The 21,755-nt window shown below is 49.6% G+C and overlaps 1 protein-coding gene and 1 long non-coding RNA gene across 6 annotated transcripts in view; one reads left to right on the plus strand and one right to left on the minus strand.

Moving 5' to 3' along the window:
• The window catches only part of tmc4 (transmembrane channel-like 4), a 31,737-nt gene that overhangs the window by 2,257 nt on the left and 7,725 nt on the right, over positions 1-21,755 (plus strand). For all 5 annotated transcript variants that reach the window (XR_015930296.1, XM_088619705.1, XM_088619703.1 and 2 more), the window contains exons 2-11: positions 1,419-1,587; positions 2,629-2,777; positions 2,854-3,015; positions 5,797-5,882; positions 7,431-7,579; positions 7,826-7,973; positions 8,047-8,205; positions 8,939-9,108; positions 10,502-10,628; positions 11,788-11,885. Coding sequence is in view for 4 of the 5 variants with exons in the window: in XM_088619705.1 (XP_088475831.1) it covers positions 1,419-1,587; positions 2,629-2,777; positions 2,854-3,015; positions 5,797-5,882; positions 7,431-7,579; positions 7,826-7,973; positions 8,047-8,205; positions 8,939-9,108; positions 10,502-10,628; positions 11,788-11,885 (1,417 nt within the window). In the remaining variant the exon portion in view is untranslated. The remainder of the gene's footprint in view (positions 1-1,418; positions 1,588-2,628; positions 2,778-2,853; positions 3,016-5,796; positions 5,883-7,430; positions 7,580-7,825; positions 7,974-8,046; positions 8,206-8,938; positions 9,109-10,501; positions 10,629-11,787; positions 11,886-21,755) is intronic.
• LOC148640476 (uncharacterized) lies at positions 814-2,095 on the minus strand. The gene is made up of 2 exons (XR_015930299.1): positions 1,998-2,095; positions 814-1,715 (listed from the first exon to the last, which is right to left on the minus strand). It is a non-coding gene; the product is annotated as an uncharacterized LOC148640476 (long non-coding RNA).

Consider the following 21,755-nt stretch of genomic DNA (forward strand, 5'->3'; position numbering starts at 1 on the left):
AGATCACACACTGTATTATTATTATTGAGAGACAGGCTCACTGTCTGTTCCTCAGGCTGGGACAGGAGATCACACACTGTATTATTATTATTGAGAGACAGGCTCACTGTCTGTTCCTCAGGCTGGGACAGGAGATCACACACTGTATTATTATTATTAAGAGACAGGCTCACTGTTCCTCAAGCTGGGACAGGAGATCACACACTGTATTATTACTGGAGGATTTCCTTTGTGTTTTTGGTGGATGTGTTTGTCTATCAGTGTGTATAGGGTGTAAATGTGATCAGATGTGCGGTGATCTGGTAAGAAGCCAATCTGACTTTTACTCAGGACATTGTGTTCGGAAAGGAAGGCCAGTATTCCTGTATTTAGGATACTGCAGAATACCTTCCCCAGGTTACTGTTCACACAGATGCCCCGGTAGTTGTTGGGATCAAGTCTATCTCCACTCTTATAGATGGGCGTGATCAGTCCTTGGTTCCAGGCCTCGGGGAAACATCCAGCTGTCATGATGAGATTGAGGAGTTTGAGCAGGGCTTGTTGCAACTTTGAGCTGCTGTGTCTCAGCATCTCGTCGTTGACTCCATCTTTGCCACAGGCTTTTCTGAGGGCCTGGAGTTTGTCCAGTAGCTCCTGCTCAGTGATTGGGGAGTCTAAGGGGTTTTGGTTGTCTTTGATAGCCAGTTCCAAAATTTTGAGTTTTTTCATACCTATTCTTTTTGTTTTGATTTGTTTAAATTGTTCCACTTCTCCCAGAAACAGTTCTGATTTAGTGACTCCTCAATTTCTGCAAGATGTTTGTTTAGGTATGTGTTTCTTTTCTTTTTCAGCGTGTTTGTAAAGTTATACCGTGTCACAGTACCTGAGGCGCAGATCTGTGTTGTGTGGTTGTCTTTGTTTTTCATTTGAGACTTTTCGTAGTGCATTTCTGATGTTTTGCACTCCGTATCAAACCACTTTTCTTTTGCTTTTGTTTCTTGGTAGTTTTTTGATTTTGTCATTTTTAACTTAGATTTTGATGCTAGTTTGTGGAATAGGTGATTTAGTTTTTGTGTGGCCAAGTTTATGCCTAATTTGTTGGTTTGGTACAGAGTGTTCAGGAATGTGTCCAACAGTGTCTGAATTTCGTCATCGCCCAGTGCAGTTTGGTATCAGTCTAGGCTGTCTGTGTCCCATCTTCACCTGTTGAGGTCATACAGCTGGCTGGGCTGTGTCAGTGTGTCTCTGTCCTCTCAGCGTCCAGTGTGAATGACCACAGCAGGAGCACTGACTGGCCTCAGTGTCCAGTGTGAATGGCCACAGCAGGCGCACTGACCGGCCTCAGTGTCCAGTGTGAATGGCCACAGCAGGCGCACTGACCGGCCTCAGTGTCCAGTGTGAATAACAACAGCAGGAGCACTGACCGCCCTCTCTTCCAGACCCTCACAGCTTCCAGCATGAGTCGCTGCGGTCCAGGAGGGCTGCTCGGAACCCCCCTCAGTTCAGCTGGAACCCTGGCGGTGAGGAGGAGAATGAGGAGGGCGCCGCAAGGGGGCTCCAGGACCTGAAAGAGCTGCCTTTGCCTATGAGGCTGAAGAGAGCGATCAGGTATCTTTTCATGGACAGGAGAGTAACACTAACCGAGCTCCCAGCGAACAGGACACAGCTCAGACTGCTCTCTCTCCGATCCCAGTGAAGAACTAGTCCAGCTCCCAGTCCAGTCAGTCCAGTCCAGCCTGGAGAGTCTCAGACTGCTCTGTCAGTGTCAGTGGAGTCTGATTATAATCCCAGTGAAGAACTAGTCCAGCTCCCAGTCCAGTCAGTCCAGTCCAGCCTGGAGAGTCTCAGACTGCTCTGTCAGTGTCAGTGGAGTCTGATTATAATCCCAGTGAAGAACTAGTCCAGCTCCCAGTCCAGTCAGTCCAGTCCAGCCTGGAGAGTCTCAGACTGCTCTGGCAGTGTCAGTGGAGTCTGATTATAATCCCAGTGAAGAACTAGTCCAGTCAGTCCAGTCCAGCGTGTGTTCAGCCTGTCCAGTCTGTGTCTCGCGTGTGTCTTGCGTGTGTCCAGCTTGAGTCCAGTCTCTCCAGCATGTGTCCAGCCTGTCCAGTCTGTGTCCAGTGTTTCCAGCCTGTCCAGCGTGTGTTCAGCATGTGTCCAGTCTCTCCAGCAGGTGTCCAGCCTGCCTGTCCAGTCTGTGCCCAGTGTTTCCAGCCTGTCCAGTCTGTGTCTCGCGCGTGTCTTGCGTGTGTCCAGCTTGAGTCCAGTCTCTCCAGCAGGTGTCCAGCCTGTCCAGTCTGTGCCCAGTGTTTCCAGCCTGTCCAGCCTGTGTCTTGCATGTGTCCAGCGTCTGTCCAGTCTCTCCAGTGTGTATCCAGTCTCTCCAGCATGTGTCCAGCCTGTCCAGTCTGTGTCTCGCACGTGTCTTGCGTGTGTCCAGCTTGAGTCCAGTCTCTCCAGCATGTGTCCAGCCTGTCCAGTCTGTGCCCAGTGTTTCCAGCCTGTCCAGCCTGTGTCTTGCATGTGTCCAGCGTCTGTCCAGTCTCTCCAGCGTGTATCCAGTCTCTCCAGCATGTGTCCAGCCTGTCCAGTCTGTGTCTTGCGTGTGTCCAGCCTCTCCAGTCTGTGTCCAGCGTGTGTCCTCTGCAGGCAGGTGCAGCAGATGAAGGTGCCGGTGGTGTCCCGCTGGCAGTCCTGGCGACGGAGTAAGGCGCTGTCCCTGCGGCGGTTTCGGGAAGAGGCCAGCAGCGCCCTGGCCCACGTCGAGCTCTGGAGACGCTCTCTGCACGGGATCGGGGGTGAGCGCTGGCACCGGATGCTCGCCGGCGCACAGGCCGACAGTGGACACTCAGACTGGACGCTCTCTGTGCGCAGGCTACTTCGGGGGGGGCGTCCAGTCCTACTTCCTGTTCCTGCGCTTCCTGGTGCTGCTGAACCTGGTGTCCTTCCTGCTGATCGGCCTCTTCGTTCTGGTGCCCTCCGTCGTCTTCCAGAGCCTGCAGCTCGCCAACCAGACACAGGCCTTCAACTCCACCGGTGAGAGGACACCAGGGTCGCTCTGACCCACCGACTCACTCCCTCACCCTATAGACTCTATAGAGTCACAGGCAGCAGTATCACTGTAACAACACACACACTCCCCCATCCTATAGACTCTATAGTCACAGACAGCAGTATCACTGTTACAACACTCACACTCCCTCATCCTATAGACTCTATAGAGTCACAGACAGCAGTATCACTGTAACAACACTCACACTCCCTCATCCTATAGACTCTATAGAGTCACAGGCAGCAGTATCACTGTAACACCACTCACACACCCTCATCCTATAGACTCTATAGAGTCACAGACAGCAGTATCACTGTAACAACACTCACAATCCCTCATCCTATAGACTCTATAGAGCCACAGACAGCAGTATCACTGTAACAACACTCACACTGCCTCATCCTATAGACTCTATAGAGTCACAGGCAGCAGTATCACTGTAACAACACTCACAATCCCTCATCCTATAGTCACAGACAGCAGTATCACTGTAACAACACTCACACTCCCTCATCCTATAGACTCTATAGAGTCACACACAGCAGTATCACTGTAACAACACCCACACTGCCTCATCCTATAGACTCTATAGAGTCACAGACAGCAGTATCACTGTAACAACACTCACACTCCCTCATCCTATAGACTCTATAGAGTCACAGGCAGCAGTATCACTGTAACAACACTCACACTGCCTCATCCTATAGACTCTATAGAGTCACAGACAGCAGTATCACTGTAACAACACTCACACTCCCTCATCCTATAGACTCTATAGAGTCAGACAGCAGTATCACTGTAACAACACTCACACTCCCTCATCCTATAGACTCTATAGAGTCACAGACAGCAGTATCACTGTAACAACACTCACACTCCCTCATCCTATAGACTCTATAGAGTCAGACAGCAGTATCACTGTAACAACACTCACACTCCCTCATCCTATAGACTCTATAGAGTCACAGACAGCAGTATCACTGTAACAACACTCACATTCCCTCATCCTATAGACTCTATAGAGTCACAGACAGCAGTATCACTGTAACAACACTCACACTCCCTCATCCTATAGACTCTATAGAGTCACAGACAGCAGTATCACTGTAACAACACTCACACTCCCTCATCCTATAGACTCTATAGAGTCACAGACAGCAGTATCACTGTAACAACACTCACATTCCCTCATCCTATAGACTCTATAGAGTCACAGACAGCAGTATCACTGTAACAACACTCACACTCCCTCATCCTATAGACTCTATAGAGTCAGACAGCAGTATCACTGTAACAACACTCACACTCCCTCATCCTATAGACTCTATAGAGTCACAGACAGCAGTATCACTGTAACAACACTCACATTCCCTCATCCTATAGACTCTATAGAGTCACAGACAGCAGTATCACTGTAACAACACTCACACTCCCTCATCCTATAGACTCTATAGAGTCACAGACAGCAGTATCACTGTAACAACACTCACACTCCCTCATCCTATAGACTCTATAGAGTCACAGACAGCAGTATCACTGTAACAACACTCACACTCCCTCATCCTATAGACTCTATAGAGTCACAGACAGCAGTATCACTGTAACAACACTCACATTCCCTCATCCTATAGACTCTATAGAGTCACAGACAGCAGTATCACTGTAACAACACTCACACTCCCTCATCCTATAGACTCTATAGAGTCACAGACAGCAGTATCACTGTAACAACACTCACACTCCCTCATCCTATAGACTCTATAGAGTCACAGACAGCAGTATCACTGTAACAACACTCACATTCCCTCATCCTATAGACTCTATAGAGTCACAGACAGCAGTATCACTGTAACAACACTCACACTCCCTCATCCTATAGACTCTATAGTCACAGACAGCAGTATCACTGTAACAACACTCACACTGCCTCATCCTATAGACTCTATAGAGTCACAGACAGCAGTATCACTGTAACAACACTCACACTCCCTCATCCTATAGACTCTATAGAGTCACAGACAGCAGTATCACTGTAACAACACTCACACTCCCTCATCCTATAGACTCTATAGAGTCACAGGCAGCAGTATCACTGTAACAACACTCACACTCCCTCATCCTATAGACTCTATAGTCACAGACAGCAGTATCACTGTAACAACACTCACACTGCCTCATCCTATAGACTCTATAGAGTCACAGACAGCAGTATCACTGTAACAACACTCACACTCCCTCATCCTATAGACTCTATAGAGTCACAGACAGCAGTATCACTGTAACAACACTCACACTCCCTCATCCTATAGACTCTATAGAGTCACAGGCAGCAGTATCACTGTAACAACACTCACACTCCCTCATCCTATAGACTCTATAGTCACAGACAGCAGTATCACTGTAACAACACTCACACTGCCTCATCCTATAGACTCTATAGAGTCACAGACAGCAGTATCACTGTAACAACACTCACACTCCCTCATCCTATAGTCACAGACAGCAGTATCACTGTAACAACACTCACACTCCCTCATCCTATAGACTAGAGTCACAGACAGCAGTATCACTGTAACAACACTCACACTCCCTCATCCTATAGACTCTATAGAGTCACAGACACCAGTATCACTGTAACAACACTCACACTCCCTCATCCTATAGACTCTATAGAGTCACAGACAGCAGTATTGTAGTGTTGGGGGTTTGTACAGACAGGACTCCCAGTTGTCCTCAGTTGACTGCTGTGTCGTCCTCTCCTTCAGGTGTGGAAAGCTGTCTACACTATGACCCAAACCCCAAGGGGCTGGTGAATTTCTACAGCTACATCCTGGACGTGCTGTCTGGAACAGTGAGACTCTGCTAAACTCTTTACAGGATTCAAACACAGTGCTGTAGTGTCCAGTCAGTCAGTCAGGTCACTGTGCTGTAGTGTCCAGTCAGTCAGGGTCACTGTGCTGTAGTGTCCAGTCAGTCAGTGTCTCTGTGCTGTAGTGTCCAGTCAGTCAGTCAGGGTCACTGTGCTGTAGTGTCCAGTCAGTCAGTGCCGCTGTGCTGTAGTGTCCAGTCAGTCAGTCAGGGTCACTGTGCTGTAGTGTCCAGTCAGTCAGTGTCACTGTGCTGTAGTGTCCAGTCAGGGTCTCTGTGCTGTAGTGTCCAGTCAGTCAGTGTCACTGTGCTGTAGTGTCCAGTCAGTCAGTCAGGGTCACTGTGCTGTAGTGTCCAGTCAGTCAGGGTCACTGTGCTGTAGTCTCCAGTCAGTCAGTCAGTGTCTCTGTGCTGTAGTGTCCAGTCAGTCAGTCAGTGTCTCTGTGCTGTAGTGTCCAGTCAGTCAGTGCCGCTGTGCTGTAGTGTCCAGTCAGTCAGTCAGGGTCACTGTGCTGTAGTGTCCAGTCAGTCAGGGTCACTGTGCTGTAGTGTCCAGTCAGTCAGTGTCTCTGTGCTGTAGTGTCCAGTCATTCAGTCAGTGTCTCTGTGCTGTAGTGTCCAGTCAGTCAGTCAGTGTCACTGTGCTGTAGTGTCCAGTCAGTCAGGGTCACTGTGCTGTAGTGTCCAGTCAGTCAGTGTCTCTGTGCTGTAGTATCCAGTCATTCAGTCAGTGTCTCTGTGCTGTAGTGTCCAGTCAGTCAGTCAGTGTCACTGTGCTGTAGTGTCCAGTCAGGGTCTCTGTGCTGTAGTGTCCAGTCAGTCAGTGTCACTGTGCTGTAGTGTCCAGTCAGTCAGTCAGTGTCTCTGTGCTGTAGTGTCCAGTCAGTCAGTGCCGCTGTGCTGTAGTGTCCAGTCAGTCAGTCAGGGTCACTGTGCTGTAGTCTCCAGTCAGTCAGGGTCACTGTGCTGTAGTGTCCACTCAGTCAGTCAGTGTCTCTGTGCTGTAGTGTCCAGTCATTCAGTCAGTGTCTCTGTGCTGTAGTGTCCAGTCAGTCAGTCAGGGTCACTGTGCTGTAGTGTCCACTCAGTCAGTCAGTGTCTCTGTGCTGTAGTGTCCAGTCATTCAGTCAGTGTCTCTGTGCTGTAGTGTCCAGTCAGTCAGTCAGTGTCTCTGTGCTGTAGTGTCCAGTCAGTCAGTCAGGGTCACTGTGCTGTAGTGTCCAGTCAGTCAGTGTCACTGTGCTGTAGTGTCCAGTCAGTCAGTCAGTGTCTCTGTGCTGTAGTGTCCAGTCAGTCAGTCAGGGTCTCTGTGCTGTAGTGTCCAGTCAGTCAGTCAGGGTCACTGTGCTGTAGTGTCCAGTCAGTCAGTGTCTCTGTGCTGTAGTGCCGAGTCAGTCAGTCAGGGTCACTGTGCTGTAGTGTCCAGTCAGTCAGGGTCACTGTGCTGTAGTGCCCAGTCAGTCAGTCAGTGTCCCTGTGCTGCAGTGTCCAGTCGGTCAGTGTTACAGTACTCACCTCCTCTCTCCCTCAGGGCTTTATGGAGTTCACGTACCTCTTCTACGGCTACTATCAGGACACAAAGGTGGACGTGGTGGGCGGCTTCTCCTACAGCGTCCCTCTGGCCTACGTACTGACCTGCCTCTTCTACTTCCTCTTCTGCCTGGGCTGGATCGTCACCAGGTGAGGAGCGCTGAGGCCCCGAGCCTCCGGACAGCGTGCTGGTCGGCCAGTGTGCTGGTCTGTGTCGGACAGCGTGATGGTCAATGTCAGTCACTGTGTCGGTCAGCGTGATGGTCAGTCAGCATGTCCGTGTCTGTGTGTGACTGGGCCGGGGTGTGTAACAGCGCCTCCTACAGAGCCGGGTCAGATTGGCGCCCTGGCCCCGCCCCTCCGCTTGACCCCGCCCCCTCTCTCTGTGATTGGCAGGGCCGGGGGCCTGGTGCAGGCTGTCGTGGCGACGGGGGGCGGGGCCGGGGGCGGGTACAGCCTGCAGGTGCTGGCGGGCTGGGACCACGGCCTGCGGGGCGACCGGGCCACGCGCCTGAGGCAGAGCGGCCTGCGTTACCAGCTGCAGGTGAGCACCGGGCCGCCCGGACCACCCGGACCGCCGTCGGCCCCCGCTGACCGCGCCTCTGTTCCGCCCGCAGATGGACCTGGAGGAGCAGGCTCTCCGCAGGCAGGCCCGCTCCCGCTCGCTGGCCCAGTGGGCCGGACTCATCTCCCTCAGGGCCCTGTTGCACCTGCTGGTCCTGGGCCTCATCTTCGCCGCTTTCTTCGCCATCTACAAGGCCAGCGAGGCCAGCCAGGTGGGTCTGTGACTGTCCAGGGCTGTCCAGTCCTGGTCCTGGAGGGGTCAGTGTGTCTGCAGCAGGGCTGTCCAGTCCTGGTCCTGGAGGGGTCAGTGTGTGTCTGCAGCAGGGCTGTCCAGTTCTGGTCCTGGAGGGGTCAGTGTGTGTCTGCAGCAGGGCTGTCCAGTCCTAGTTCTGGAGGGGTCAGTGTGTCTGCAACAGGGCTTTCCAGTCCTAGTTCTGGAGGGGTCAGTGTGTGTCTGCAGCAGGGCTGTCCAGTCCTGGTCCTGGAGGGGTCATTGTGTGTCTTCAGCAGGGCTGTCCAGTCCTGGTCCTGGAGGGGTCAGTGTGTCTGCAGCAGGGCTGTCCAGTCCGAGTTCTGGAGGGGTCAGTGTGTCTGCAGCAGGGCTGTCCAGTCCTGGTCCTGGAGGGGTCAGTGTGTGTCTGCAGGGCTGTCCAGTCCTGGTCCTGGAGGGGTCAGTGTGTGTCTGCAGCAGGGCTGTCCAGTCCTGGAGGGGTCAGTGTGTGTCTGCAGCAGGGCTGTCCAGTCCAGTACTGGAGGGGTCAGTGTGTGTCTGCAGGGCTGTCCAGTCCTGTCCTGGAGGGGTCAGTGTGTGTCTGCAGCAGGGCTGTCCAGTCCAGTCCTGGAGGGGTCAGTCTTGTTCCACGCCCCCGCCAGCCTGTGTGTAAGGAGGCTGCTGTGCCCGGAGCTCTGCTGATCCCCTCTCCCTCCCTGCTCCTGGTCCATCAGAGCCTGCAGCCCTCGGCGTCGGAGCAGAACTTCCTGGTGGCGCTGCTGGTGGAGTACCTGCCCTCCATCGTCATCACCGCCGCCAACTTCCTGGTGCCCACGCTGTGCGAGCTGCTCGCCAGGCTGGAGGGGTACAGCCCCACCACCCAGGTCATCCTGGCGCTGCTGAGGTGAGAGCGAGGGGCGCTGTGCTCCCTCTCTCACACACACTAGGGGGCGCTGTGCTCCCTCTCTCACACACACTAGGGGCGCTGTGCTCCCTCTCTCACACACACTAGGGGGCGCTGTGCTCCCTCTCTCACACACACTAGGGGCGCTGTGCTCCCTCTCTCACACACACTAGGGGGCGCTGTGCTCCCTCTCTCACACACACTAGGGGGCGCTGTGCTCCCTCTCTCACACACACTAGGGGCGCTGTGCTCCCTCTCTCACACACAGTAGGGGGCGCTGTGCTCTCTCTCTCACAAACTAGGGGGCGCTGTGCTCTCGCTCTCACACACACTAGGGGCGCTGTGCTCCCTCTCTCACACACAGTAGGGGGCGCTGTGCTCTCTCTCTCACAAACTAGGGGGCGCTGTGCTCTCGCTCTCACACACACTAGAGGGCGCTGTGCTCTCTCTCTCACACACTAGGGGGCGCTGTGCTCTCTCTCTCACACACTAGGGGGCGCTGTGCTCCCTCTCTCACACACACTAGGGGGCGCTGTGCTCCCTCTCTCACATGCTAGGGGCGCTGTGCTCTCTCTCTCTCACACTAGGGGGCGCTGTGCTCCCTCTCTCACTTGCTAGGGGCACTGTGCTCTCTCTCTCACACACTAGGGGGCGCTGTGCTCTCGCTCTCACACACACTAGAGGGCGCTGTGCTCTCTCTCTCACACACTAAGGGCGCTGTGCTCCCTCTCTCACACACTAGGGGCGCTGTGCTCTCTCTCTCACACACTAGGGGGCGCTGTGCTCCCTCTCTCACATGCTAGGGGCGCTGTGCTCTCTCTCTCTCACACTAAGGGCGCTGTGCTCCCTCTCTCACACACTAGAGGGCGCTGTGCTCTCTCTCTCACACACTAAGGGCGCTGTGCTCCCTCTCTCACACACTAGGGGCGCTGTGCTCTCTCTCTCACACACTAGGGGCGCTGTGCTCCCTCTCTCACACACACTAGGGGCGCTGTGCTCTCTCTCTCTCACACTAGGGGGCGCTGTGCTCTCTCTCACACACACTAGGGGGCGCTGTGCTCCCTCTCTCACATGCTAGGGGCGCTGTGCTCTCTCTCTCTCACACTAGGGGGCGCTGTGCTCCCTCTCTCACACACACTAGGGAGCGCTGTGCTCCCTCTCTCACATGCTAGGGGGCGCTGTGCTCCCTCTCTCACACACACTAGGGGAGCTGTGCTTCCTCTCTCACACGCTAAGGGGCGCTGTGCTCCCTCTCTCACACACACTAGGGGGCGCTGTGCTCCCTCTCTCACACACACTAGGGGGCGCTGTGCTCCCTCTCTCACATGCTAGGGGGCGCTGGTCTCACTGATACAGGCCCTCCCCCTTGGTGACTACACCTCTCTGCCGGCAGGTCTGTGTTTCTGAGGTTCGCCAGTCTCGGGGTCCTGCTCTTCTCCCTCTGGAGTCAGATCACCTGCAGTGGCAACACAGAGGCCGTGGACTGTCAGAGCTGTCAGTACAACTACAGGTTGTACCAGGTCTGTACTGAGACACAGAGAGACAGGAGCTGTGCTGTAGTGTCCAGTCAGTCAGGGTCACTGTGCTGTAGTGTCCAGTCAGTCAGTCAGGTTCACTGTGCTGTAGTGTCCAGTCAGTCAGGGTCACTGTGCTGTAGTGTCCAGTCAGTCAGTCAGGGTCACTGTGCTGTAGTGTCCAGTCAGTCAGGGTCACTGTGCTGTAGTGTCCAGTCAGTCAGTCAGTGTATCTGTGCTGTAGTGTCCAGTCAGTCAGGGTCACTGTGCTGTAGCGTCCAGTCAGTCAGTCAGGGTCACTGTGCTGTAGCGTCCAGTCAGTCAGTCAGGGTCACTGTGCTGTAGTGTCCAGTCAGTCAGTCAGGGTCACTGTGCTGTAGTGTCAAGTCAGTCAGTCAGTCAGTCAGTGTCTCTGTGCTGTAGTGTCCAGTCAGTCAGTCAGTGTCTCTGTGCTGTAGTGTCCAGTCAGTCAGGGTCACAGTGCTGTAGTGTCCAGTCAGTCACAGTCACTGTGCTGTAGTGTCCAGTCAGTCGGTGTATCTGTGCTGTAGTGTCCAGTCAGTCAGGGTCACTGTGCTGTAGTGTCCAGTCAGTCAGTCAGAGTCACTGTGCTGTAGTGTCCAGTCAGTCAGTCAGAGTCACTGTGCTGTAGTGTCCAGTCAGTCAGTCAGGGTCACTGTGCTGTAGTGTCCAGTCAGTCAGGGTCACTGTGCTGTAGTGTCCAGTCAGTCAGTCAGTGTATCTGTGCTGTAGTGTCCAGTCAGTCAGGGTCACTGTGCTGTAGCGTCCAGTCAGTCAGTCAGGGTCACTGTGCTGTAGTGTCCAGTCAGTCAGTCAGGGTCACTGTGCTGTAGTGTCAAGTCAGTCAGTCAGTCAGTCAGTGTCTCTGTGCTGTAGTGTCCAGTCAGTCAGTCAGTGTCTCTGTGCTGTAGTGTCCAGTCGGTCAGGGTCACAGTGCTGTAGTGTCCAGTCAGTCACAGTCACTGTGCTGTAGTGTCCAGTCAGTCAGTCAGGGTCACAGTGCTGTAGTGTCCAGTACGTGAGTTCTTATTACATCACTAACCTACAAACCCTGCTAAAGGTGTGTTAATATACAGTATCAATGATGGCTCATGTGGCACCTTTCTCAGAGCTGTGCGTTAATCACTGTGTTCTGCTCTCTCAGTGCTGGGAGACTCGTGTGGGACAGGAGATGTACAAGCTGACAATATTTGACTTTCTCACAGTCATCGCAGTTACGCTGCTGGTGGAGTTTCCTCGCAGGTGAGTCTCTGTCCATCTTTCATTAGAGTCTGTATGAGGGTCTGTATTGTGTGTGAGGAGTGTCTCTGGGGTCTGTATTAATCTCTGTGTGTGAGGAGTGACTCTGAGGTCTGTATTAGGGTGTGTATTGATCTCTGTGTGTGAGGAGTGTCTCTGGGGTCTGTATTAATCTCTCTGTGTAAGGAGTGTCTCTGGGGTCTGTATTAATCTCTGTGTGTGAGAAGTGTCTCTGGGGTCTGTATGAGGGTCTGTATTAATCTCTGTGTGTGAGGAGTGTCACTGGGGTCTATATTAGGGTCTGTATTAATCTCGGTGTGTGAGGAGTGACTCTGAGGTCTGTATTAGGGTGTGTATTGATCTCTGTGTGTGAGGAGTGTCTCTGGGGTCTGTATTAATCTCTCTGTGTAAGGAGTGTCTCTGGGGTCTGTATTAATCTCTGTGTGTGAGGAGTGTCTCTGGGGTCTATATTAGGGTCTGTATTAATCTCGGTGTGTGAGGAGTGTCTCTGGGGTCTGTATAAGGGTCTGTATTAATCTCTGTGTGTGAGGAGTATCACTGGGGTATTAATTCATCTCTGTGTGTGAGGAGTGTCTCTGGGGTCTATATTAATCTCTGTGTGTGAGGAGTGTCTCTGAGGTCTGTATTAATCTCGGTGTGTGAGGAGTGACTCTGGGGTCTGTATTAATCTCTCTGTGTAAGGAGTGTCTCTGGGGTCTGTTTTAATCTCTGTGTGTGAGAAGTGTCTCTGGGGTCTGTATTAATCTCTCTGTGTAAGGAGTGTCTCTGGGGTCTGTACTAATCTCTGTGTGTGAGAAGTGTCTCTGGGGTCTGTATGAGGGTCTGTATTAATCTCTGTGTGTGAGAAGTGTCTCTGGGGTCTATATTAGGGTCTGTATTAATCTCGGTGTGTGAGGAGTATCTCTGGGGTCTGTATAAGGGTCTGTATTAATCTCTGTGTGTGAGGAGTGTCTCTGGGGTCTGTATTAATCTCTGTGTGTGAGGAGTGTCTCTGGGTTATTAATTCATCTCTGTGTGTGAGGAGTGTCTCTGGGGTCTATATTAATCTCTGTGTGTGAGGAGTGTCTCTGGGGTCTGTATTAATCTCGGTGTGTGAGGAGTGTCTCTGGGGTCTGTATTAATCTCTGTGTGTGAGGAGTGTCTCTGGGGTATTAATTCATCTCTCTGTGTGATGAGTGTTTCTGGGGTCTGTATGAGGGTCTGTATTAATCTCTGTGTGTGAGGAGTGTCTATGGGGTCTGTATTAAGGTCTGTATTAATCTCTGTGTGTGAGGAGTGTCTCTGGGGTATTAATTCATCTCTCTGTGTTAGGAGTGTATCGGGGGTCTGTATTAATTTCTGTGTGTGAGAAGTGACTCTGAGGTCTGTATTAGGGTCTGTATTAAAATCTCTGTGTGAGGAGTGTCTCTGGGGTCTGTATGAGGGTCTGTATTAATCTCTGTGTGTGAGGAGTGTCTCTGGGGTCTGTATTAATCTCTCTGTGTAAGGAGTGTCTCTGGGGTCTGTATTAATCTCTGTGTGTGAGGAGTGTCTCTGGGGTATTAATTCATCTCTGTGTGTGAGGAGTGTCTCTGAGGTCTGTATTAGGGTCTGTATTAAAATCTCTGTGTGATGAGTGTTTCTGGGGTCTGTATGAGCGTCTGTATTAATCTCTGTGTGTGAGGAGTGTCTCTGGGGTCTGTATTAAGGTCTGTATTAATCTCTGTGTGTGAGGAGTGTCTCTGGGGTATTAATTCATCTCTCTGTGTTAGGAGTGTATCTGGGGTCTGTATTAATTTCTGTGTGTGAGAAGTGACTCAGAGGTCTGTATTAGGGTCTGTATTAAAATCTCTGTGTGAGGAGTGTCTCTGGGGTCTGTATGAGGGTCTGTATTAATCTCTGTGTGTGACGAGTGTCTCTGGGGTCTGTACAGTATTAATCTCTCTGTGTAAGGAGTGTCTCTGGGGTCTGTATTAATCTCTGTGTGTGAGAAGTGTCTCTGGGGTCTGTATGAGGGTCTGTGTTAATCTCTGTGTGTGAGGAGTGTCTCTGGGGTCTATATTAGGGTCTGTATTAATCTTGGTGTGTGAGGAGTGTCTCTGGGGTCTGTATAAGGGTCTGTATTAATCTCTGTGTGTGAGGAGTGTCTCTGGGGTATTAATTCATCTCTGTGTGTGAGGAGTGTCTCTGGGGTCTATATTAATCTCTGTGTGTGAAGAGTGTCTCTGAGGTCTGTATTAATCTCGGTGTGTGAGGAGTGTCTCTGAGGTCTGTATTAATCTCGGTGTGTGAGGAGTGTCTCTGGGGTCTGTATTAATCTCGGTGTGTGAGGAGTGTCTCTGGGGTCTGTATAAGGGTCTGTATTAATCTCTGTGTGTGAGGAGTGTCTCTGGGGTATTAATTCATCTCTGTGTGTGAGGAGTGTCTCTGGGGTCTATATTAATCTCTGTGTGTGAGGAGTGTCTCTGAGGTCTGTATTAATCTCGGTGTGTGAGGAGTGTCTCTGAGGTCTGTATTAATCTCGGTGTGTGAGGAGTGTCTCTGCAGTCTGTATTAATCTCGGTGTGTGAGGAGTGTCTCTGGGGTCTGTATTAATCTCTGTGTGTGAGGAGTGTCTCTAGGGTATTAATTCATCTCTCTGTGTGAGGAGAGTCTCTGGGGTCTGTATGAGGGTCTGTATTAATCTCTGTGTGTGAGGAGTGTCTCTGGGGTATTAATTCATCCCTCTATGTGAGGAGTGTCTCTGGGGTCTGTGTTAATCTCTGTGTGTGAGGAGTGTCTCTGGGGTCTGTATGAGGGTCTGTATTAATATCTGTGTGTGGGGAGTGTCTCTGGGGTCTGTATTAATCTCTGTGTGTGAGGAGTGACTCTGAGGTCTGTATTAGGGTCTGTATTGATCTCTGTGTGTGAGGAGTGTCTCTGGGGTCTGTATTAATCTCTCTGTGTAAGGAGTGTCTCTGGGGTCTGTTTTAATCTCTGTGTGTGAGAAGTGTCTCTGGGGTCTGTATTAATCTCTCTGTGTAAGGAGTGTCTCTGGGGTCTGATTTAATCTCTGTGTGTGAGAAGTGTCTCTAGGGTCTGTATTAATCTCTGTGTGTGAGGAGTGTCTCTGGGGTTTGTATAAGGGTCTGTATTAATCTCTGTGTGTGAGGAGTATCTCTGGGGTTTGTATAAGGGTCTGTATTAATCTCTGTGTGTGAGGAGTGTCTCTGGGGTCTGTATTAATCTCTGTGTGTGAGAAGTGTCTCTGGGGTCTGTATTAATCTCTCTGTGTAAGGAGTGTCTCTGGGGTCTGATTTAATCTCTGTGTGTGAGAAGTGTCTCTAGGGTCTGTATTAATCTCTGTGTGTGAGGAGTGTCTCTGGGGTTTGTATAAGGGTCTGTATTAATCTCTGTGTGTGAGGAGTATCTCTGGGGTCTGTATGAGGGTCTGTATTAATCTCTGTGTGTGAGGAGTGTCTCTGGGGTCTATATTAGGGTCTGTATTAATCTCGGTGTGTGAGGAGTATCTCTGGGGTCTGTATAAGGTTCTGTATTAATCTCTGTGTGTGAGGAGTGTCTCTGGGGTCTGTATTAATCTCTGTGTGTGAGGAGTGTCTCTGGGGTCTATATTAATCTCTGTGTGTGATGAGTGTCTCTGGGGTCTGTATTAATCTCTGTGAGGAGTGTCTCTGGGGTATTAATTCATAACTCTGTGTGAGGAGTATCTCTGGGGTCTGTATTAGGGTCTGTAATAATCTCTGTGTGTGAGAAGTGACTCTGAGGTCTGTATTAGGGTCTGTATTAAAATCTCTGTGTGATGAGTGTTTCTGGGGTCTGTATAAGGGTCTGTATTAATCTCTGTGTGTGAGGAGTGTCTCTGGGGTCTGTATTAAGGTCTGTATTATTCTCTGTGTGTGAGGAGTGTCTCTGGGGTATTAATTCATCTCTCTGTGTTAGGAGTGTATCTGGGGTCTGTATTAATTTCTGTGTGTGAGAAGTGACTCTGAGGTCTGTATTAGGGTCTGTATTAAAATCTCTGTGTGAGGAGTGTCTCTGGGGTCTGTATGAGGGTCTGTATTAATCTCTGTGTGTGAGGAGTGTCTCTGGGGTCTGTATTAATCTCTCTGTGTAAGGAGTGTCTCTGGGGTCTGTATTAATCTCTGTGTGTGAGGAGTGTCTCTGGGGTCTATATTAGGGTCTGTATTAATCTTGGTGTGTGAGGAGTGTCTCTGGGGTCTGTATAAGGGTCTGTATTAATCTCTGTGTGTGAGGAGTGTCTCTGGGGTATTAATTCATCTCTGTGTGTGAGGAGTGTCTCTGAGGTCTGTATTAATCTCGGTGTGTGAGGAGTGTCTCTGGGGTCTGTATTAATCTCGGTGTGTGAGTAGTGTCTCTGGGGTCTGTATTAATCTCTGTGTGTGAGAAGTGACTCTGAGGTCTGTATTAGGGTCTGTATTAAAATCTCTGTGTGATGAGTGTCTCTGGGGTCTGTATGAGGGGCTGTATTAATCTCTGTGTGTGAGGAGTGACTCTGAGGTCTGTATTAGGGTCTGTATTAATCTCTCTGTGTAAGGAGTGTCTCTGGGGGTCTGTATTGATCTCTGTGTGTGAGGAGTGTCTCTGGGGTCTGTATGAGGGTCTGTATTGATCTCTGTGTGTGAGGAGTGTCTCTGGGGTCTGTATTAATCTCTCTGTGTAAGGAGTGTCTCTGGGGTCTGTATTAATCTCTGTGTGTGAGAAGTGTCTCTGGGGTCTGTATTAATCTCTCTGTGTAAGGAGTGTCTCTGGGGTCTGTATTAATCTGTGTGTGTGAGAAGTGTCTCTGGGGTCTGTATGAGGGTCTGTATTAATCTCTGTGTGTGAGGAGTGTCTCTGGGGTCTATATTAGGGTCTGTATTAATCTCGGTGTGTGAGGAGTATCTCTGGGGTCTGTATAAGGGTCTGTATTAATCTCTGTGTGTGAGGAGTGTCTCTGGGGTCTGTATTAATCTCTGTGTGTGAGGAGTGTCTCTGGGGTCTGTATTAATCTCTGTGTGTGAGGAGTGTCTCTGGGGTCTATATTAATCTCTGTGTGTGAGGAGTGTCTCTGGGGTCTGTATTAATCTCGGTGTGTGAGGAATGTCTCTGGGGTCTGTATTAATCTCTGTGTGTGAGGAGTGTCTCTGGGGTATTAATTCATCTCTCTGTGTGAGGAGTATCTCTGGGGTCTGTATTAGGGTCTGTAATAATCTCTGTGTGTGAGAAGTGAGTCTGAGGTCTGTATTAGGGTCTGTATTAAAATCTCTGTGTGAGGAGTGTCTCTGGGGTCTGTATGAGGGTCTGTATTAATCTCTGTGTGTGAGGAGTGTCTCTGGGGTCTGTATTAAGGTCTGTATTAATCTCTGTGTGTGAGGAGTGTCTCTGGGGTATTAATTCATCTCTCTGTGTTAGGAGTGTATCTGGGGTCTGTATTAAAATCTCTGTGTGAGGAGTGTCTCTGGGGTCTGTATGAGGGTCTCTATTAATCTCTGTGTGTGAGGAGGGTCTCTGGGGTCTGTATTAAGGTCTGTATTAATCTCTGTGTGTGAGGAGTGTCTCTGGGGTATTAATTCATCTCTCTGTGTTAGGAGTGTATCTGGGGTCTGTATTAATTTCTGTTTGTGAGAAGTGACTCTGAGGTCTGTATTAGGGTCTGTATTAAAATCTCTGTGTGAGGAGTGTCTCTGCGGTCTGTATGAGGGTCTGTATTAATCTCTGTGTGTGAGGAGTGTCTCTGGGGTCTGTATTAAGGTCTATATTAATCTCTGTGTGTGAGGAGTGTCTCTGGGGTATTAATTCATCTCTCTGTGTGAGGAGTGTATCTGGGGTCTGAATTAATCTCTGTGTGTGAGAAGTGTCTCTAGGGTCTGTATTAATCTCTGTGTGTGAGGAGTGTCTCTGGGGTTTGTATAAGGGTCTGTATTAATCTCTGTGTGTGAGGAGTATCTCTGGGGTTTGTATAAGGGTCTGTATTAATCTCTGTGTGTGAGGAGTGTCTCTGGGGTCTGTATTAATCTCTGTGTGTGAGAAGTGTCTCTGGGGTCTGTATTAATCTCTCTGTGTAAGGAGTGTCTCTGGGGTCTGTATTAATCTGTGTGTGTGAGTAGTGTCTCTGGGGTCTGTATGAGGGTCTGTATTAATCTCTGTGTGTGAGGAGTGTCTCTGGGGTCTATATTAGGGTCTGTATTAATCTCGGTGTGTGAGGAGTATCTCTGGGGTCTGTATAAGGTTCTGTATTAATCTCTGTGTGTGAGGAGTGTCTCTGGGGTCTGTATTAATCTCTGTGTGTGAGGAGTGTCTCTGGGGTCTATATTAATCTCTGTGTGTGAGGAGTGTCTCTGGGGTCTGTATTAATCTCTGTGAGGAGTGTCTCTGGGGTATTAATTCATAACTCTGTGTGAGGAGTATCTCTGGGGTCTGTATTAGGGTCTGTAATAATCTCTGTGTGTGAGAAGTGACTCTGAGGTCTGTATTAGGGTCTGTATTAAAATCTCTGTGTGATGAGTGTTTCTGGGGTCTTTATAAGGGTCTGTATTAATCTCTGTGTGTGAGGAGTGTCTCTGGGGTCTGTATTAAGGTCTGTATTATTCTCTGTGTGTGAGGAGTGTCTCTGGGGTATTAATTCATCTCTCTGTGTTAGGAGTGTATCTGGGGTCTGTATTAAAATCTCTGTGTGAGGAGTGTCTCTGGGGTCTGTATGAGGGTCTGTATTAATCTCTGTGTGTGAGGAGTGTCTCTGGGGTCTGTATTAATCTCTCTGTGTAAGGAGTGTCTCTGGGGTCTGTATTAATCTCTGTGTGTGAGGAGTGTCTCTGGGGTCTATATTAGGGTCTGTATTAATCTCGGTGTGTGAGGAGTGACTCTGAGGTCTGTATTAGGGTGTGTATTGATCTCTGTGTGTGAGGAGTGTCTCTGGGGTCTGTATTAATCTCTCTGTATAAGGAGTGTCTCTGGGGTCTGTATTAATCTCTGTGTGTGAGGAGTGTCTCTGGGGTCTATATTAGGGTCTGTATTAATCTTGGTGTGTGAGGAGTGTCTCTGGGGTCTGTATAAGGGTCTGTATTAATCTCTGTGTGTGAGGAGTGTCTCTGGGGTATTAATTCATCTCTGTGTGTGAGGAGTGTCTCTGAGGTCTGTATTAATCTCGGTGTGTGAGGAGTGTCTCTGGGGTCTGTATTAATCTCGGTGTGTGAGTAGTGTCTCTGGGGTCTGTATTAATCTCTGTGTGTGAGAAGTGACTCTGAGGTCTGTATTAGGGTCTGTATTAAAATCTCTCTGTGTTATGAGTGTCTCTGGGGTCTGTATGAGGGGCTGTATTAATCTCTGTGTGTGAGGAGTATCTCTGGGGTCTGTATTAGGGTCTGTATTAATCTCTGTGTGTGAGGAGTGTCTCTGGGGTATTAATTCATCTCTCTGTGTGAGGAGTGTCTCTGGGGTCTTTGTTAATCTCTGTGTGTGAGGAGTGACTCTGAGGTCTGTATTAGGGTCTGTATTAATCTCTCTGTGTAAGGAGTGTCTCTGGGGGTCTGTATTGATCTCTGTGTGTGAGGAGTGTCTCTGGGGTCTGTATGAGGGTCTGTATTGATCTCTGTGTGTGAGGAGTGTCTCTGGGGTCTGTATTAATCTCTCTGTGTAAGGAGTGTCTCTGGGGTCTGTATTAATCTGTGTGTGTGAGAAGTGTCTCTGGGGTCTGTATGAGGGTCTGTATTAATCTCTGTGTGTGAGGAGTGTCTCTGGGGTCTATATTAGGGTCTGTATTAATCTCGGTGTGTGAGGAGTATCTCTGGGGTCTGTATAAGGGTCTGTATTAATCTCTGTGTGTGAGGAGTGTCTCTGGGGTCTGTATTAATCTCTGTGTGTGAGGAGTGTCTCTGGGGTCTATATTAATCTCTGTGTGTGAGGAGTGTCTCTGGGGTCTGTATTAATCTCGGTGTGTGAGGAGTGTCTCTGGGGTATTAATTCATCTCTCTGTGTGAGGAGTATCTCTGGGGTCTGTATTAGGGTCTGTAATAATCTCTGTGTGTGAGAAGTGAGTCTGAGGTCTGTATTAGGGTCTGTATTAAAATCTCTGTGTGAGGAGTGTCTCTGGGGTCTGTATGAGGGTCTGTATTAATCTCTGTGTGTGAGGAGTGTCTCTGGGGTCTGTATTAAGGTCTGTATTAATCTCTGTGTGTGAGGAGTGTCTCTGGGGTATTAATTCATCTCTCTGTGTTAGGAGTGTATCTGGGGTCTGTATTAAAATCTCTGTGTGAGGAGTGTCTCTGGGGTCTGTATGAGGGTCTCTATTAATCTCTGTGTGTGAGGAGTGTCTCTGGGGTCTGTATTAAGGTCTGTATTAATCTCTGTGTGTGAGGAGTGTCTCTGGGGTATTAATTCATCTCTCTGTGTTAGGAGTGTATCTGGGGTCTGTATTAATTTCTGTTTGTGAGAAGTGACTCTGAGGTCTGTATTAGGGTCTGTATTAAAATCTCTGTGTGAGGAGTGTCTCTGCGGTCTGTATGAGGGTCTGTATTAATCTCTGTGTGTGAGGAGTGTCTCTGGGGTCTGTATTAAGGTCTATATTAATCTCTGTGTGTGAGGAGTGTCTCTGGGGTATTAATTCATCTCTCTGTGTGAGGAGTGTATCTGGGGTCTGAATTAATCTCTGTGTGTGAGAAGTGACTCTGAGGTCTGTATTAATCTCTGTGTGAGGAGTATCTCTGGGGTCTGTATTAGGGTCTGTAATAATCTCTGTGTGTGAGAAGTGACTCTGAGGTCTGTATTGGGTCTGTATTAAAATCTCTGTGTGATGAGTGTTTCTGGGGTCTGTATGAGGGTCTGTATTAATCTCTGTGTGTGAGGAGTGTCTCTGGGGTCTGTATTAAGGTCTGTATTAATCTCTGTGTGTGAGGAGTGTCTCTGGGGTATTAATTCATCTCTCTGTGTTAGGAGTGTATCTGGGGTCTGTATTAATTTCTGTGTGTGAGAAGTGACTCTGAGGTCTGTATTAGGGTCTGTATTAAAATCTCTGTGTGAGGAGTGTCTCTGGGGTCTGTATGAGGGTCTGTATTAATCTCTGTGTGTGAGTAGTGTCTCTGGGGTCTGTATTAAGGTCTGTATTAATCTCTGTGTGTGAGGAGTGTCTCTGGGGTATTAATTCATCTCTCTGTGTGAGGAGTGTCTCTGGGGTCTGAATTAATCTCTGTGTGTGAGAAGTGACTCTGAGGTCTGTATTAATCTCTGTGTGAGGAGTGTCTCTGGGGTCTGTATTAGTGTCTGTATTAATATCTGTGTGTGAGGAGTGTCTCTGGGGTCTGTATTAATCTGTGTGTGAGGAGTGACTCTGAGGTCTGTTTTAATCTCTGTGTGTGAGAAGTGTCTCTGGGGTTTGTATTAATCTCTGTGTGTGAGGAGTTTCTCTGGGGTCTGTATTAATCTCGATGTGTGAGGAGTGTCTCTGGGGTCTGTATAAGGGTCTGTATTAATCTCTGTGTGTGAGGAGTGTCTCTGGGGTCTGTATTAATCTCTGTGTGTGAGGAGTGTCTCTGGGGTCTGTATTAATCTCTGTGTGTGAGGAGTGTCTCTAGGGTATTAACTCATCTCTCTGTGTGAGGAGTGTCTCTGGGGTCTGTATTAGGGTCTGTATTAAAATCTCTGTGTTGTGAGTGTCTCTGGGGTCTGTATGAGGGTCTGTATTAATCTCTGTGTGTGAGGAGTGTCTCTGGGGTCTGTTTTAGGGTCTGTATTAATCTCTGTGTGTGAGGAGTGTCCCTGGGGTATTAATTCATCTCTCTGTGTGAGGAGTGTCTCTGGGGTCTGTGTTAATCTCTGTGTGTGAGGAGTGTCTCTGGGGTCTGTATGAGGGTCTGTATTAATCTCTGTGTGAGGAGTGTC

This window comes from Lepisosteus platostomus, chromosome 25 (assembly GCF_059453375.1).
Source record: "Lepisosteus platostomus isolate fLepPlt1 chromosome 25, fLepPlt1.hap1, whole genome shotgun sequence".
In the NCBI taxonomy this organism is placed as follows: Eukaryota; Metazoa; Chordata; class Actinopteri; order Semionotiformes; family Lepisosteidae; genus Lepisosteus; species Lepisosteus platostomus.